This window comes from Papilio xuthus, unplaced genomic scaffold, assembly GCF_000836235.2.
Source record: "Papilio xuthus unplaced genomic scaffold, Pxut_1.1 DF825928.1, whole genome shotgun sequence".
NCBI classification, from domain to species: domain Eukaryota; kingdom Metazoa; phylum Arthropoda; class Insecta; order Lepidoptera; family Papilionidae; genus Papilio; species Papilio xuthus.
This window is the reverse complement of record NW_013532721.1, coordinates 1,032,293-1,051,505: the sequence shown is the minus strand read 5'-3', so window position 1 is coordinate 1,051,505 and position 19,213 is coordinate 1,032,293. Positions and strand designations below refer to the sequence as shown.

Genomic DNA, 19,213 nt, shown 5'->3' with positions numbered 1-19,213 from the left:
AAATCGTTGTAATATTGGCACCTATGTCCTTTTTTTAATGTGGAATTAGTTGTATATTCTCTAAGTTAACAAGCCTACACATTGTGTGTTTAAAAATGAATTGCGCCATAGTATCCGCAGGTCGTTCAAGCAATGAAGCAACACATTAAAAGTCTCGTAAAATACACATAAATACTGAGGCGTATTGCCTTGCGATTCTTACATTTAGAACTTGCAAATGTTATTCGAATGCTTTAAAATAAAAACCAATGCTAGAGAAGAACCCACTTGATAGAAATTTTTCCTGCTAATCTACTATGTTGAAAAAGTGATCGAGTGAAACCAATTATAATCATCTACAGCAAATGTGCTCATAAGGAGCGTTTTGAAAGAGTACTTTTCTTAAGAGATTTGAATAAATCATCACTAGAAGTCTCCACTAAGGAGCTCGTAGCCTTCCCTTATTTAGGCGTGACTAGGCTATAGTCAACCAAGCTGGCCCAGCTCGGTTGGTTGACGTATCTTATTTTACACTAATCTTTGAATTTCTTCACAGAAATGTGTAGGTTCCTTTGCACTTTCCTTAAGAATTATAGTCAGAAAATGTAAGTACATATTATGTAAATCGAAAATCGTAAAGCACATTGGTATATGGCGGGATTTGAACCCAGGCCCTGCAGATTACAAGTCAAGTGTTTAACCCCTGAGCCACCGACGCCCTTTTTCATGCATAAATACGACAGTTTAATTAATGGCGTAGAAAATGCATTAATCTTAAACCTACTATTAAAATGTTTCCGAAGAAAATTTACGATGCATACATACATGCTCATTATGGGTAGCTAAGTATAAAGAAGTTAGAGAAGACAGACGAATTTGAAGTAGAATATTTTGAGTTTTGTCTAATGAGTAAAGAATTCTGTGTTTCTATTAACTCATATCTTGTGTATTTCATCTTCTTCGTCCTTTAAAGAAAGGTAACACAACCGCATCCATATGTATGCGCTTGTTGTAGATGTCAATGGGAAGCGGTCACCTGCACTTTGAGCAATATAGGGTAGCCACTTACTACTTTGACACCCAGTATTTATAGTAAATCTACAAATAATCAACTTTTTTCAAAGGATGAGTAAAATAATAGTAAATGAAGGTGAACAGTTTAGTGTAATACGATTTTTGTACCTTTTAGGGTTTTAAACGGTTTGAATTCTATAATTGCCAACAAAATTTACAGATCGATGCGATTAAAAGGGGAAGGGGTCATTAGACTTAGATTCTGTCGTTGCCACTTTAATGTGCATTTGTCCTTTACTCAAGAGTTAAGGTAACTAACGTAATGAGATATCACGTAACACCTTTGCTCTAGGACTTGAATTTCAAAACCAGTTGCTTTACTTTTAGAGCAGAACTTCATGTAAAAGAACTGGCGGTCACTTCCAACACGTCTCACGAAATAGGATACGTGGATTGACCTTGTAGACAATAGATAAAATGTTTTTGGTCGTTCTAAATAGTCTACTAAATTATGTAATTCGTTATGTATTCGTTTTTAATGAATCGTTTTATGTAACGATAGTAAACTATAGCTGCAATAAGCATTAATTACTACAAATTAGATGCTGTGCTTTATACATTGTTTAAAAGGAAATACATAAATGTCAATACATGATATACATTCACTTCATGGTCAAGTCGCAACTTTATAAAAGGAGATGGATAACATTTACATAAAACCTGCTGTGTTTTTTTCCTTACAATTTATTATTCAGGAATAGAAAGCAAGGGTTTTTCTCACAAGTAAACTGGCGTGTAGTAGTTTTTGTACGACAAAGATGCTAAAATAGTTAGAATAAGGTAGACATCTCAAATATTCTATTTCGTCTCTCATTACTTTTTTAAATTTCTCTTATGATTATTTTAAATGAAAAATATGCGTTTAATGATTGCCTAAAATATAAATAGGTAAGTTTTTTTTAATTTCAATGTAGTTAAAACTTAACAAACGTTCTTGAAATAAATCGGTGTGCGGTTACCTCTCTTAATGTACCAATTGTCTAACGCAATGTGGGTCAGGCGCAGGCTTTAACAGGTCATCGGTCTACATCTAACACAATAACAACATTAAAGTATTGTTTATAACACAAAGGCAATTGTGCTAAACGCAAATATATGCGGATTTCAACTCTCGTGTATATTTCTAAGTTTAAACATCACGACAGTTCGCACGTTTCGACATACTATTAATTAACGTTCCTCGCAGATCGTATGTATTGAGAATTTTATTTTATATTAACCATTAAACATATATGAATAATTGATGTCGAAATTTCCCACGGATGCATGTTTTCACAAGACCAGGTTCATTTAAGCACGCACTCGCATTGGCTAGCTTTATTTTTCAACCAACAATAAATGGAGACAATCTATGAACTTAATATAACGTCAAGTAAGTTGTGGTATATTCATTATCTTCTTCTTCTAATGCCCCTTCATTACTGGAGGTTGGCCGTCAACTCAACAAACCCATCCCTATCCTGTGTCAAGCGAAAATGTAGTTCAATGCTGGTCCATTCCCAGATGCTTCTCAAACCCGACTTTCTTTTCCTACCTACCCGTCTTCTGCCTGCGATTTTGCCTATCATTATGAGTTGAAGAAGTTCATTCATGTCGCAATAACATTGAGTTTCCACTGCCGCAAAATTCTTACAAAAAGATAAGGTAACCCCTCCCAATTACTTTAAAAAGAAGTAACGTAGCAATATGTCCTGGTATTTTGTAATCTCACGGTAAGGAATGATGAACGCGATAACTAATTGTTTATAAAAGAAAATACATCCTTTATTTTCTTACGTAAAAAATAATCATCATCACCATACATTTATATGAATTAGTAGTAATTACGTTTATTTCAATGTATTTAAATATTTAGGACGAATCGCGTCATACGGTGTGTCAGCATTTTTACTGTCCCCGTATCTGCATAGTAGTAAACCTTGAGGCCTTCATCTGGTGTCCACTTCTCGATAGTGAGATGATCACTGTTCTGTAATTACTATGTAAATTTTATGCACCGCAGGTACAAGTGATTACAAATAAATTAATTGCGCTTGTCATTTTACACGCATTTGCTTGTTTTACGTTATAGAGAGTGTAACCAAAGGTTTGATTCATTAAAGATTGATCGCAGGTTTAGATGAAATAGCTGTAGAAAAACATACTATCATTCCACTTATAGCAGTCCTCTTGTATCCTCTTGTGGTAGACAGTAATAATGATATTAGTTCAATTTATAAATCTTTAATGCATTGGCAATCATTTTGTTCGAATATAAATTAATTAAAATTAATGTTTTAGAAATACGACTATTTTTACTTTAGTGCATTTATATATAGAGACTGGCTGTCGCCCGCAACTCCGTCCGCGCTTAAAAAAAATTATTAGCCGATGTGTTCATCCAGATTATGTTCTACATCTATAGCAAGTTTCAGTGAGATCCACTCATCAGTTTATATGGGAAAAAGAAAAGGGCTATTTTAGGGGTTTCCTGGCAATTATTAGAATTTTTCTCACCTTTTAAACCTTCCCTAGACCTCCACGAACATTTCAAGACTAAGATGAGATAAATCCGTTCATCCGTTCTCGAGTTTCAGCGAGACTAAGGAACTGAAATTGATTTTTATATATATAGATAGCACAAACTTGTAGTTCAAGATTATTGTAATGTAATCTGCGATAAATTTGTTACTTTCTATTAATTTCGTAAAGTTAAATATTTAATGTACTACAATTATTTACATTTAATTTATTAATCAACAAGTTTCTACGAGTATATGTCAAATGTAAATTAATTACTTATGAAGAAAGATCATCAGCGGTCAATGACTTTGACGATTTGAGGATATGTAGGTAAGAATTAAGTCACACATTAATTTATAAAAATTCTAATAGCTATGCTATCTTTATTATAGTATTTTATTACAGCCATATAAACAATATGTAGGTATTGATTTAGTCACTTCCAAAATTAACAATATCCGCTTTATTAATAAATTGAAACTTATAATTTACTGACATGATAATTTTTGGTCTACGGTAAATTTTTTGAATGTTTCCTTTTTTCAATTTCATCGTATACAGTTGGGATATTTCATTTTACTTTAATTAAATTATGGAATTATACGAGCTGTCGCCCGCGACTCCGTCCGCACGGAATTAAAAACAAACGTAATAAGTATCCTATGTGTTCTTCCAGACTATGTTCTACATCTGTGCCAAATTTCAGCGAGATCCATGCAGCTGTTCCGGAGATACCTTCAAACACACCATCCACCACATACACATCCATCGATCCATCTAAGCATTCGCATTTATAATATTAGTAAGACTAAGAAATACATAATCTTACTTAGATTATGTATTTTTACATTCTTCTTATGAATTAGATATTTCCATATCAGATTGTCAGTTGGCATTTCACAACTGATTTTCACGCAAGTTTTACGAAACTGTTTTTGAAACCGGTGCAACTGTATAGATTTATAAAATGATTGTGTACTTTTGTGCAAATTCCAATGAGAATCATCTGCAATGTGTCTCATCAATGGATGAGATACATTGCAGAGGATTCAAAAGAGATCTTCCAACTTTAAATAGTATGAAAAAAATTAAATAAAAAAATCATAATTACAGTAATAAAATATATGAATTGTAAAGCATATTTGCGAGTTACACAAATTACTTATAATTGAAAATCGAATGATGTGCATTGCTGTTGGCCGTCCAGACTGTTAGATGGCCATTTGATTGCTGTCATCTTTATGTATACCCTGACGTAATTTAAAAAATATTCGCATCAATTATTATTAAAAGCATAAATAATTAATACAATTCTCAATGTATTCAGCATTATCATAACGAGATCCTTGCGGATGTAGAATTAATAGAATATGTTAAAAGATTTCTTAAAGATTCCACGCACGATATTTAGAGAAACGCTGACATTTTGCTCATGGCTCGCAATGGACTGTTGCTCGGAGCTGCGACCGTGTGGCATTAACTTCACCTACATCCGAACATCACAAAGCTTATTATAGTCGTATAGTCGACCTCGTCGGCCCGCTCATCCTTTGCCCTAACCGTCTGTAATATATTTAAGTCAATAATTACAATACAAATAAATAAAATAAAATAGACAACGGATCGTAATCGCGGAAAATAATCAGGTGAACTTTGACATAAACGCATACCTGCTTAATGCAACCTAGTATCATGGTGTCACGAATACTTGCCCATTTTCTTGTTCAACATTAAAACGGCAAGAAATCTGGTAACATTTTATATAATGAAGTAATTTAGGTACAGGTCAAAAGTTTTACATATGCCATAAAACGGGGAATGATGCAACTAATTCGTATTCATGTAATATTAATGTAGAATCATCATCTATTTTAAACTTTGATACTCGAGCAAATAAGTATTATTTATACCTAGGTGACCACGACTTTTTTTTCCATTTCCTAAAATAAATAAAAACTAGTTGGTATTTTTTTTCATTTTGTTGCATTTCTTTTCTTCTTGACAGTAACTTTCTTATAAATATATTACTAGTATAGTATTATCTGTTGTAAATTTATAAACTTTCAACTTAACCTTTTCATATATCTGTAATGGGGTGAATGTAACAAATAAATTAATATTTGAGGACAATTTTCGGTACTCATATATGATTAATTTACTATAAAATAAACTTTATCCATAAGATTTTGTACTGTTATCAGCAAATTCGTTAAAAAAAATAGAAGTATATGTGGTATAAGGTTATAAGTGTACCGTAAGATGGCGCTACAATTAAAATATTATAAATGTTAAGTTGCTTATGTTATTGAGCATTTCTTGTCGGTTAAATTAATATTGTGAATGCCAAGGCCATAGCGATCATTTATTTATAAATCATCTATATCTTGCAAAAGCATTCAATAAATATCTACTTATATTTTTAAATCTCTGTGAGTTTGGAATAGCAATTCCTTATTATTAGAGATTTAAAATTTTCGCTAGACTCTATTAGACGACAAGGAGGCTTAGTTCCCTAATTAATTTATAAGATATTTAATTACCAGGTAGAAAAAACCTGGTATCATTTAATTGATGGCAAAAAAAATATCCGATAAGGTTATTTACTGGTAGTCGTGTTTTTTTATGTTTCGACAGATCAAGTTCGCCTTAGAATCTATCAACTGACGAGCGTTATTTCCATATATAGCTATTTTGTAGCTTCCTCCAAAACCAAAACCATTATAAATTTACATCGATTTTACTATGTTAATAAATTCCAGAAACAACTTGACCGTTGATTTATGTCTCAGTAGAAATTAAATTTGTAATATTCAGTTAGATGATAGTCAAGTTTACGTTACCTACAAGAACATTCGTCTTCGAAGCTATCTTCAATCGTGTTTTGTATAAAATTGTTGACATATTTATACATGATTAATTATGATTCATTTAACTTTAAAAAAGTACTGTTGAGAACCATCGCAAACCAACTGGGCTAGTTTTAGAGATCTCTAGCATATGTAGACTACACAGAATACAGTCATGGATACAGGACCCGATGGCGATCTCCGGGGGGTTCAGGTGTCCCCACAATCTCCGTGTCAAGCTCCTAATGGCATGGCATATCTAATTGCATTGTTGGGTCATCATCGCATCGCCTCGCTCAACTTCTTTCCTCCATCCCTTTACTCTTCCCCCATGGTCAAGGCTTCTATTTAGTCACAGTCTAACAATTATCTATTTAGTCTTAGTATTTAAAATACTGTGTTGAAGTTTTCACGGTTAATTGTGTTTCATAGCCAGATAAGTTTATTAATACAAAAATTAATAAATATCTTAAGTTCTTACAATTTCCATAAATTTTATTATAAGACCGATTGTCGACAATTTATAGCTGTTCGTTATGTGCGTATAGTGCGACACTAACATCCGTCCACTAAGTGCGATATTGATTTTCACTCAAACTTATTTCAATACTTCATAGGCGTCTGTTGTCAAACGGAACTTTTTTTTATTTAGGATATAAAGAACAAATAACTATTTATCATTTCATAAATTATTTTTGTTTTTAATTAAAATGGCATTGACCATACTAAATAAACGAATCACAACAAACTTGATGAATTATAAATTAAAAAAAGTCCGTCAACACGGTTGATTACATGAATGATTGACGACATATAAAATTAAAATGAAAGATACTAAATGGAGAGTGCTTTGCCCCCGTATAGAGTATTTTAGGCGCGAGAAACTTGATTGTAAAAGAACATCCTGGTCAGTCGATTAATGAACTTCGACTTTTTGAATTGGAATAACATGTTTGCTATAAACCTTTTTGTACCAGGACAGGCATACTTTTTTGTAAATAAAATTAAATATCCTACAATATTCTGCAAATAACATAACATTATTATGATTAATGATAGCTAGGTATAAAATTTCATTTAAGCTATTTTGTATGAATGTGTGATTTTGTTTGAATTTGGATTTTCAAAGGGTCGGTTGCAGGTCGAACGATGTGTTAAGGCATGTGGTTAATTGATGATTCCTTCGACGAGAATGGGCAAGATGCGTGCACCGCGTGGCTCCGTACGGCAAATGCTAAGGTCGCGACCGCACGATGGCACAACATCTCTATAGCTCCCGATCACGGTACTTTAAGGAGGGGTCATCTATTTTAATCGCCTTGTTATCATTCAATTATATATTTAACCACAAATTTTATTAACATACTCTCAGGCCATTAAAATCATTCGTAGAAACTACTTACCATTAGACTAAACTACATATAATAGTTGTTTTATTGTTACAATAAATTTTGAGTATAAATGTTAACACTAATCTTACTAATATTATAAACGAATTGAATGTGTAGATGGATGAATGGTTGTTTGTTTAAAGGTATCTCTAGAACGGCTGAATGGATTTGGTATACAAATAGAACATAGTCGCTAGAGACCGCTAGTATGTAATAATTCCTATTCCAAAGTAAACTAGTTAAAGTTTTATTTCATTCTTAACATCTAATTTTCTCAATAACAATAATTTATAAACATACTCATATTGGCAACCGGATTGCGAAGTCGGCTGTTCATTGAAGTTGCCAAATTGGGAAAAGCATTTTAAGGTTCTTTATTTTTAAATAAAAAATTTAAGGTAGACCGGACTGATTTATCACCGAAAACCTGTTGTAAATATCTGTTGAGTTGCGTAACCGACTGATGAGCAGAACACAGACGCGTGGCTATAAACAATTTAGCCTTGAAATAAATATGACACCTATAAAAGCCAAGGACAAATCAGATAGCGGTTGATACGACTTAACTCGATTAATTGTCTTATTAGCAGTCAAATGACCTGTGACGATTCGAATAATTTTTGACCTGATATGTTTTGATTCAAGTTAAACAAAGCTGGTCAAGATCAGCTAAAGTCAATGCTTTAAATAACAGTAATGAATTACTCAGTTCCAGGAAATGCTACGTCGTTTGTATCTGATAATAAGATTTTCGCACTTAAGTGCAAATATCTATATATCATAAATCATACTTTAAGACTTTAAATGTCATACTATCTATATAGCATTTTGAAATAACCAAGTATTATTTTAAAATATTCTAAAGCCTATATACATTTCCTTTACCCGTATAAAGCACGCTAAACAATTGAGCTTAGACATTACAATTAAAAATCAATTGTTAATCTCTACCGCAAATTTATGATTATCAAGGATTCTTCATTGCTAAGATAAAGAGAAAAGATTTGATTGCTTTTTGCTTTTGCTTTGAAACTGCTAAACTGATTTAATGAGTTGTTTCACTATTAGGAAGATAGTTATTACTTACTTTTTTAAATTCTCCTAGACGAAGTCGTGTCAATAACGTCGCGCTACCTTTACATAAAGTTATAAATAAATATTTGTGTTGCGAAACTTAAAAATCCGAATCTTCGAGGAGTATTAATTTCAAATAATTCAAAAATGTACTCATCATTTGGGCACGTCGCGAGTAGTCGGTAACAAGATAGCAGTAAAAAATAAAATTTTCTTTTACAATTTCATAAGAATGAAATAATTTTCATAAAAATCCAATTATTCTTATAGAATAAAACATCTCGCCTTTTAACGACTCTTATTTAATCATTGATACTTCGCAATTTAATGCAAACTATTATTTTATATTATCATACACATAAAACTAATTCATACAAACTCAAATTTATATTCAAGGCAATACCGACTGTAAATCAACAGAAGTTGTAACGTTTGATATTTACTATGTACTATATTATATATGCTAAATAATAATATTAAAGAATATATTACTTCTAAACAATTATATTATACAGATACGCCAATAGGTTAATTTCATATAATTACGTACAATAAAGTTAAATAAGCGATATCACCATTCAAGAGGAAAGAGTTTTTAACGTCGACGACTATACGTCCGACCTTTGTATTATTTAACGACGTACTATAAGGTAGTAACAATTCAGCTCTTATCCTTCAAGAATTCCCTTTTAGCAACACATCAATACAATAAAATTGAATTGTGTATACATGTAATATATAAAAAAACGTAATGTATGTGAGAGTAATTTAAGCAAACTTTTTTATCCCACGCTAAGTTGCGGGCAACCGCTACTACAACATATTATTTTCTATCATATTATTGGGAATCTTCAACTATTAATAATTCAGTAATAATCTATGAATATAACAGGTTTAAAATTAGTATTATAATATTGTATTAAAAAAATATATATATACATTAATTATTATTATGGTACTGAATATTATGACGGCCCGTGCCTAGCTGCGAACTTACAAAACCCTCACGTACGTGCTCTACTTCTTCATCCCTTAACTTAAAATTGTGTTCTACGTAATCTCTCGTGCGTTATTCGGAGCAGTTTTTCTTTTTGCAGAGAAAAAAATGTTAGTTTTATTTAAATTCGCACTTACATTGAATAAATGTAAATTGAATGTTGAAATGATAAATTCATGAAGTGCATTATGTTAAAATAAAACAATAGAACAAGGATTACTAACAATTGATATATAATATACTAAATAATATAATATATTGCTTCAATGATAGTACAATGGAAACCTTTAAATTGATGAGTCATATACGCATTTATAAATAAAGACTTACAAAATGTCAAAAGAATATATACTTAAATATTTGATTTCTCGAGTATAAAAAGACAAGATTAAAAGGAACTGTGTTAATTCGTCTATTTCTTAATTTAATTGGTCTGTTAATCAGTTACTAATGTCTCTTAATGTATGTAAGGGATTCTAAGTCCGCTTCTAAGATGCTTTTTGAAGTTATTTTTGTAAAGATGATTTTAAACATGACGAATAATCGTAAAATTGCCAAAGTGTTTAAACAAGAAGTTTGAGAAAAACTTGGTAGCTAAATTAATTTCCCCAATCGTATCAATTTCACGAGACATTTTTTCATATTTGATTACAGAAGTCAAATCGATAAATTATGACTAATAATATTCGTAGATAATAAAAGAAAAATTGATATTTTAGTGACTGTCGCTCATAAGAAAACAAATAAACTTGACAAAAATAATCCAGAACATCGCATTATTATGATAATAAGTATAGATTAAGTGACATTTAGTAAAACAACCGTGTCAAGGTGATACATTAAAATATAAATACATATATTTAAGAAAAGAATGAAGGTAAAGGTTTGACTTTTGATGTTGTAAATAAATAAAATCAAATTTTAACAATCAGTATTTAAAGCGAAGAGTGAAATGTTCAACTTTCTTTGTAACTAGACATTAAACACTATGATTTACTAATTTTATCATAACTTCAAGTATGATGAGATATTTGTAATTCTATTTAAGAACAAATAAATTTATTTAACCTATATGTTGTTTCATTATTTAATGTTTTTTGTGTTAAGTAAGATCTAGAATACCGTTTAAAAATTGAGATTCTTACAAAATAAGATGTCACGTTAAATTGAATACTCGAAACGTTATTAAAAACCACAATCATGAAATGTTTTTGATCGTAACAAAACACATGCCCTTAACCTAGAGGGGTAAGCAGAGACCGCGGATTTCAATTAGACGCGTTCTTGACACACACCTTCACAAACTTGCACTTGAGTTTGAGATTCTTTTATTTTACTTATTTACTACTTACTTTAATCAAGGTCAAAAGATTAAAAGGATAGAATTGTGTAGGAAATTAACTATAGCTTTTTTTATTTCTTCATAAACAAAGGTACATTCAGTATAGTATATGTTGATCTATAACAATCATATCACAATCTATTATATATTTTATGACACAAAGAGTATTAAATTAATCTATTTATTAGGTGGATTTCGTTATATTAAACGAAGTACGTTTCTTCGAATAAACGAAGCTTCAATTTACTCCTTTTGGACGGGGCTGTATTGGGCGATGTACGCGAGAGCGCGGGCGATTTGTGGGGGCACTTCAGGGGGCTGGGGGATGGCGTTACCCTGGAAAAGAAAGTTACGAATTAAAATTATTTCAAAAGCAAAAACCTTGATAATTTGTCGAAACGATGTTTTCGTTTGAAATCTTTAAACTTACAGATATCGGACTTGAAATAGTATCGTGTCGTTATCGAAAGAAGTCAGTTAAAGTGTATTGCTGTCGATTTACTCCATTACATAAATTCAAGTAGAAATGTAAAGGAAGTCAAAGTGAGACTCAGAATCGACATTATCTAGTAAATTTTATAATGTTAACTCATACCTGAGGCTGGTATCCGTTTTCGTCAGCGACGTATGAGATAGAGATCACTTCACCCTCGGGGGAGGTCCATGAGAAAGAACCCTGGGCTACATCAGGGGAGACGGGTGGGTTGCCACCGAAGTTGCGGGGCGCACCTTGCTCCTGGGCGGCGATACCGTTGTCGGTTTCGAAGCTGTAATAAAATATTTATTTTTCAAATTCAAATACAGAAAGATCAATGGAATTACTTTTTGATTTATGTTGAACACTTACTAGTAGTTGTAAGCGCCATCAGGGTTGATTTCATTGCCGAATTTAAGAATGGAAGCGGCTGCGTCGCTTGAGACTACCTTGGCAGCGATGACTGGGGATTGAGCTGTGAAGGCTGGGACCGCAGAGGGGGCTGGGGAGGGAGCGGCGGCGGGGGTGACGGCGGGAGCGACGGAGGAGACCGCGGGGGGAGCTGCGGAGGAGACGGCGGGGGCAGCGGTGGTGCTGAATACGAAGGGTTTGTAGGTAGGGTTCGTGTAACGGTTCTGGTTCTGGTATTGGAAGGGCTGGTATTGTCCCTGGTATTGTCCTTGGTATTGTCCCTGGTAGTTCTGGTATTGGCCGTATGGGTTGAACTGGTTCTGGTAGCGGTTGTAGCGGTTGTACTGGTTGTATTTGTTTTGCACGGGGAATCCGAAGTTGTCAAATGTCGATCTAGGGGTGGAGGGGGTTTGGGTTTGGGCGGCGGCCACGGCCAGCAACGCCATCGCGACAACCTGTACACAAAACAAATCTCATTTTAAATAATTTAAATCTATTATCACTAATTGATTGATGAAATTAATTATATATTTTTTATTATTTAATAATCATTCTTTTTAAAACTTTAACTTACGAAGGTTCTCATTTTGATTTAGGATTGTCTAGCTTGGATGAACTAGTTCGAATGCGGGTAAAAAATCCGCGCAGGCTTTTATATAATTCATGGATCCACCCACTTTAGCCGCCGAATTGCAATAACATTTAAATAATTTGACGCTAGTGTGAGGAACTATATTTAAAATAAAACTTGGGCTATCTATTTTTGTCATTTATGGTATAATCTATGGGAATCATATTTTTCTAAAAAGTATTATATTTTTTAATAAAATGACGATTTAAAACACTACATTTAAAACTTAGAGTAAAAATATAGATATTATTACTGTATAATTTATATGTATTATTGTAGAATTTAGATATCCATTTTTTTTAATTAAACTTAATAAAAACCTTTATACAAAATATAGTTTTGACAGATATAGATATTAATTTATGAAAGATTGATTGCTAAATCTCCAATTAACATAACATAATGTAATAAATATCCGTTTGTAGTAAATATTTATTACAATAAACAATTTTTAATTTCATCAATATATAATAGTTATAAAGCCCTTGTTAACTTAAACATAACTTTGTTTTGTAAAAATATTTAATTGCTTTAACAAAACATATTAAGAGCGAGAGCGATGATACCGGTTTTAAGTTGATGCTTAACATTACAATTTAAACAAATAATTGTATAACTTTTATAGAATGTTATTGCTATAGTTTTATTAAAGAAATCTTAAGTTCAATAGTAGTAGATGCCAGCAAAAACGTCTGTTGCTTCGGTTCAATACCACGATCATACAAAAGACAGACGTCAAGTGTAGTCAATTTCGCATTTTGGTCGAGAATTGTGCGTGATGAAGGTTTAATTTTAGTCTTCTTTTCCATCCCACCGTTTTGTTATAAAGAATAGACGGAAAGGGGAAGTGGATTTGACGAAGGGATAGGGAAACAATCCCTTTCTGTACGTTCCCTCTTCCGACGTAGGCGACGTATCTGCAATTGCGGATATCTTTGTGCAGTGATCTCTTATTTCTATCTATCTATCTATTCTTTTCTGCAATATGTCTGGGCATTTAAGTGATTGCTTACTCGTCTGCAAACTTGTCATATTATAAAAAAAGGTTGAATCGTACAGTAAACTACAAGAATACAGTAAAATTCTAGGGCCAGAAACATTCCCAACGTTTTCTTTTATTTATAAAGAAAAAGAAAAAGAAAAAATCAGATTCATTAATCTGAGAACGGCATAAATTTTATACTTGGCACTTTAAATCGTAAAAAAAACCTGAGCTGTATGTAGAACGTTTTTAAAATAGCCTAAGGCGACAATTAAACCGAAAATCTTCTAACTATTCCTTATTATTTTTCTAACAAAAATCTAGTGTAAACCAATAATTAATGTTTCTAAACTGCAATTAGAATTACTACTTTTTTGCCGACTTTTAAAAGAAGGTGGTTATCCCTTTGAATCTTATCTACCACAGGTCGTCTTTATTAAGCAGGTATTAAAAAAAAGGAAAGATATACTTTTATCTTACAAAAGTAAAATAAAAGTATATTTAAAAATGTATGTAACTGACAAAAACATTATGTCATGTGTTTAGTTGTTTGTTTAGTAAATAGGTTCTTGCTCTATTTGTTTTATTAATGGGTAAATATTGAATGTCAGGTTCATGAACGGTCAAGAAGACTGTAACAGCTGTCAAATTGCTCTTGTGCTGTCACGACAGCACAAGAGCAATTTGACAGTGTTGTGTGTTTAGGTTTCATTATTTACAATTATCAGGATGTAGCATGTATTTAAATAGAGACTGTATGACAATTTTTTTTTTCTTATTTATTGATCAAAACAATTTTATCTTTAAACAATTCCATAATGTACTTATTTTAAAACGATGTATTTTAAAATACCTTACAGATCTTTATGTATTAAAAGCATTCTTCAATCAGCATTTAAAGTTATCAAATTGACGAAAATGTTATTTGACATTTGACATATTAGACATTACACTTTACTTGATGTTATTATGAACTTTTAAAATTGTTTTTTTTAATTATTGAGTGTTTATTTAAAGCAAAAAAAAACCTTTAAAGGTTGGCTATTGAAAGGTCATGTATGGTGTAAGGAGATTAACAAACAGCAAAGACCATACTAAACGGATTTGTACCGTCCACACTGGAATAGTCAAAAAAGGCGGTATTAGATGCTAAACTGATATTGCCAGGATCGCGTCAAATGGAACTCCGTGGTTTCTGCCTACATCTATTGTTTGTCGTTTGTGCAGTGTCACTACAAAACATATTATTGCAAAGAAAAAATGTCTAAGTGCATACTATTCGTACAAATAAAGACAACAGTAGCTTGTTAAATTACATAAATTAACGAATGAGTATTTATTAAATATATAAACTAGATATTACAACTGATTGTTCATATAGTATGGACACATCGTTAAACACGCTGCGAATCAAAGGATTCTGATGATGCTAATAAGTATAATTAATTTAATTAAATATGTTCTAAAATCTGATTCAATTCTGATACAAATAAAATAAAGGGCAATGACCTCCTTTTGTTTCAATTATACTTTCCTAATGATATGTCACATCTATACTATATTAATAAAATTAGAATGTCTGTATGCAATACTGAAAAAATTAATAAATCTCACACATGATGTATTTGCACTTGTATATTTGTCTGTCTGTATGTATGTCCGTAAAGCCACGTTTGTTTCGGGTAAATTCTGGAATGGCTGGACCGAATTTATCGGGACATGGATGGAAAGGTAGCTGTTGCACGCGGTCGTATTATATGCTACATTGTTTGTATTCCAAGCGGACGAAGTTGCAGGCGTCTCAAATAGAAAGCAAATTGCAAACCATGACGGATGAATCGATATGAAAGAAATTCAAACACAGCGTTTGAATACTTTAAGTATAACAATCAAAAAACTAAAAAAAAACTTGTGAACTAATTCTGTATTCGAACGTAATCTAAATATTATTCAAATTTAATTCAAAACTAACAAAAAAATATCCACATTTTCTGTCGCATTCTTGTCTTATTTTACGTAATGTTAAAGGCCGTGAACTTAGACCGTTTTCATCTCTATAGAACTACCCAAGCCGGAAAATATAAGAGATATACACACGTTTTTATGATACAAAGATGTTTTTTTGTTGTCTTTAAGTAGTATTAATTCGATGGTTATAAAAAAATTAATAAAAGTATACCACGAAACCATCAAGGCTTAATGTTTGCGACAAAAATCATGTATACCTAGTCAAACAAGATTTCAGCTTTTTTTACATTTTAATATTATAAATTCATTAAATAATTTATATGATGCAATGCGCGATAAAAAAAATAAAAAATAACTGATTAAAACAAGACGTAAAGAAAGACAGTTTATCAAAAGACATTAAAATCAAAACTATAATAAAATATAGTTTGGTGATTTAATAATAATAAACTGTACTAGCTGTCGCCTGCGACACTTTCCGTTCAGATTAAAGGTATTATTAGCCTATATGTTGTTCTAGACTATGTTCATCTATGGCAAATTTCACAGAGCTCCATACAGACGTTTTCACAAACAAACTTCATTATTAATAAGATAGCTCGGGCCGGTATAATAGTACAAAAGAATAAAAACATCTACAAAAGTAATTCAAATATCAGACGTGAGTGATGATTGTAGAAAATAAATAATTAACTTTAATATAAAGAACAAATAAATGATATATTAGAAAAAAACTTCTTTAAAATACACAACTTAAATGATCTCTATCGTTAATATTGAAATAGTATAAAACATTTCAAGATGTTATAGGTTACAATTTAATAAAATAAGATTTATAGTACCGCTCCTATATCCTCTATCTAATTTGCGATAAAGGTCAACGAATATAGAACTTTGATCTTCAAGAACAAGGGATAAGTTTTTATTCTTTTTATATCATAAGGTGGCAAACGAGCGAGCGGCCACCTGAAATCGCTGAAATAGCGAAGTGGCCGTTGCCCATAGACACACGCAATTGCATATGCGTTGCCTACCTTTGATCGACGGAGGAGAGGATGCACAGAAAGAAAATATTTTACCTTTCCATGCATCCTCTCATCCGGAAAGTCCACTTTCACTTCCCATCCTTTTCTTATAAGAAAAAGGGTGGGAAGGGAAAGAGGACTTAATTAGGCCTCCAGGACCCACACTCATCAGACAAAACGCGGAATTGTTTCCACTTCACGCCTGTCTTCTGTGTGGTCGTGGTATTTCACCGAGCGAGCCAGGCCAATTCGAGCGAAGATGTTAAAGCGGGCTCTACCACTGTTCAAGCGAGCGAATTCAAACTTGTACCATTCATAAGCACGTTGATTTTTTTTTTAAATTATAATAATATATGTATTATTGTAATATTGCAGGGTAACTTCGTAGTTCGTGAGAAAAAACAGTTGTTTAACTGCATCTTTTTCTTTATTGGCAACTTTAAGCATATGTGTTTAAAAGTGTGTTTTTATTTTATTTATGTACTGGAGTTTTTAAATATGTATGCTTATTTTATTGTAACCTGTAGATAACAAGAATATTCCGGTATTCACTAATGAGGTTTCATTCGAGCCGTATTCTTCCCTTTAGAGTGCGAACTGAAGGGAATAATACGGAACAAATGATCGTCATATCAATGACAAAATTATTAGTGTCGCAACAATGAATGTCATGGGGTTATACAGTTAGTAGAGTTTTAGGTTTTTAATTAACGAACATAGTTATTATCTTACTACTGTTTAGATTGATGGATGGATGTTTGTTTGAAGGTATCTCCGGAACGGCTCAACAGATATCGCTGAAATTTGGCATCGATGGAAATAACACATAGGTTACTCATTAAGTTTTTTTTTAATTCCGCGCGGAGAGCGTCACAGGCGACAGCTAGTTTATAATAATATCGTTACGATATTTGGATCCTCCCTATTTGATATTCGTTAGAAACGGACGCGTCTACAATGTATGAGTCATTCATAATGTACGATATATACCTAAAGCTTCGAAACAGGTTCATTTAACCGGAATAAGACTTCTCGTTGAGAAATAATAATAAATGATACACATTTTTTTACTTTAATATACCGATTTTAATTTTGATACCATCTTATTATGGTAATGAACAACTTTACGAAAGATTTATATTATGGTTGAACGAGTAAGAAACAGACAAGCTAGCGTGTTTTTCTACTTTTTTAAATACATGAACAAATACCATCGCCTAACAGTCTAAGCAGACTACACTAACTACAGAAAGTACAGACATCCTAAAACAAACGAAAGTCTTATGGGAATTGAAAATCCCTAATTTTCGAAATATGATATACTATATATATGACTCATCAAATGTTTGTTACATTTTAAGCCTGTAATTTATAGAGTAGAATCTACTTCTAGTTCCACGTTAAGTCAGTCTATCTAATAAAGGCCATGAACCTTTTTAGAATATTTTTTGATCTTAGAAACACTTTACATTAGAAAACAATTTGCTTCCTTTTAAGGTAGAGATAGCGGACGTTTTACAATAATATTGTTTGTTCTTTTTATGTAAGTATATGTAGGCCCATTATGCCAAATTCAAATTTGGCCTTGTCCTGCCTATGTTCATTATCATCTGAATGAGGTTAAATGTCAATGAAGATTTTTCAATTACAGATTCATCACTAACGTAGTTTTTAAAAATTGTAATTTATTATTATTCTTAACAAGTAGGATCGTAGTTCGCTAAAATCTCTTTTCTTTGTACTGAAATAATTTGGCTTAGACATTAGACAAGAAATACTACATGCTTTACGCTACACTTATTTATCTGCAATTATATGTGCCTATTGATAAGAGTAGAATAAAGGAAAAAGTTGGGTTGTTTGTGTTATTCAATTCCACGATTTTCTATTAAAAAGGTAAACTAAGGCACGTTCGCCGAAATTAGAACATTTTGTAACATTTTACAGGTTTAAACAGTGATGGACACCAGCAATAACTGTTGCACGAAGGACATGCAGGAACTTAAAGCAATTCCGCATTTCGTCAGATCAGTAAGCGTTCCGCAGGCCTTTTAAAGTCCACTTTCGTGTCCCCTCCATCGTCTATTAGTAGGTAACGCATCTGCATTGAAATCCCTAAGGGCAGCGATGGCTTCGTTATTTCGGTGAATTCTGGTAGCAGTTCGCGTATTCGCCACTCTTTGAAATAAAAAAAAATACTTTACAGCAATATGAAAGCTCGAATAGATATTGTTTAAAGTAATCGACCGAATTGCCTTGAATTTTATTCAATGATCAATGAACCATTTTGATATTCAGAACATTAACTATTATATTTTATTTGTGTTCGAAATTAGACTAATTTAAATACACCCCGAATAAACGATAGTGGATTCTTTAGGTACGATTCACACGAAATTATAAAATAAGTCGATAACGATTATACATATGGAGGATGTCAATTTAGGATGAGAGTCCTTCACTTGCTTTTTGCTCGTTTGGTTATCCAAATCAAAGGATATTTTACTCATTTTATG

The 19,213-nt window shown here is 32.1% G+C and overlaps 1 protein-coding gene across 1 annotated transcript; it reads right to left on the bottom strand.

Annotated features, from left to right (window-relative positions):
• Positions 1–11,253: 11,253 nt before the first annotated feature.
• On the bottom strand, positions 11,254–12,689 carry CPR38 (cuticular protein RR-1 motif 38). The gene is given in 4 exon segments (NM_001312166.1): positions 11,254–11,541; positions 11,801–11,972; positions 12,053–12,546; positions 12,666–12,689. Coding segments are annotated over 4 exon segments (771 nt in total). The 5' UTR covers positions 12,678–12,689; the 3' UTR covers positions 11,254–11,448.
• Between the last annotated feature and the right edge of the window lie 6,524 nt (positions 12,690–19,213).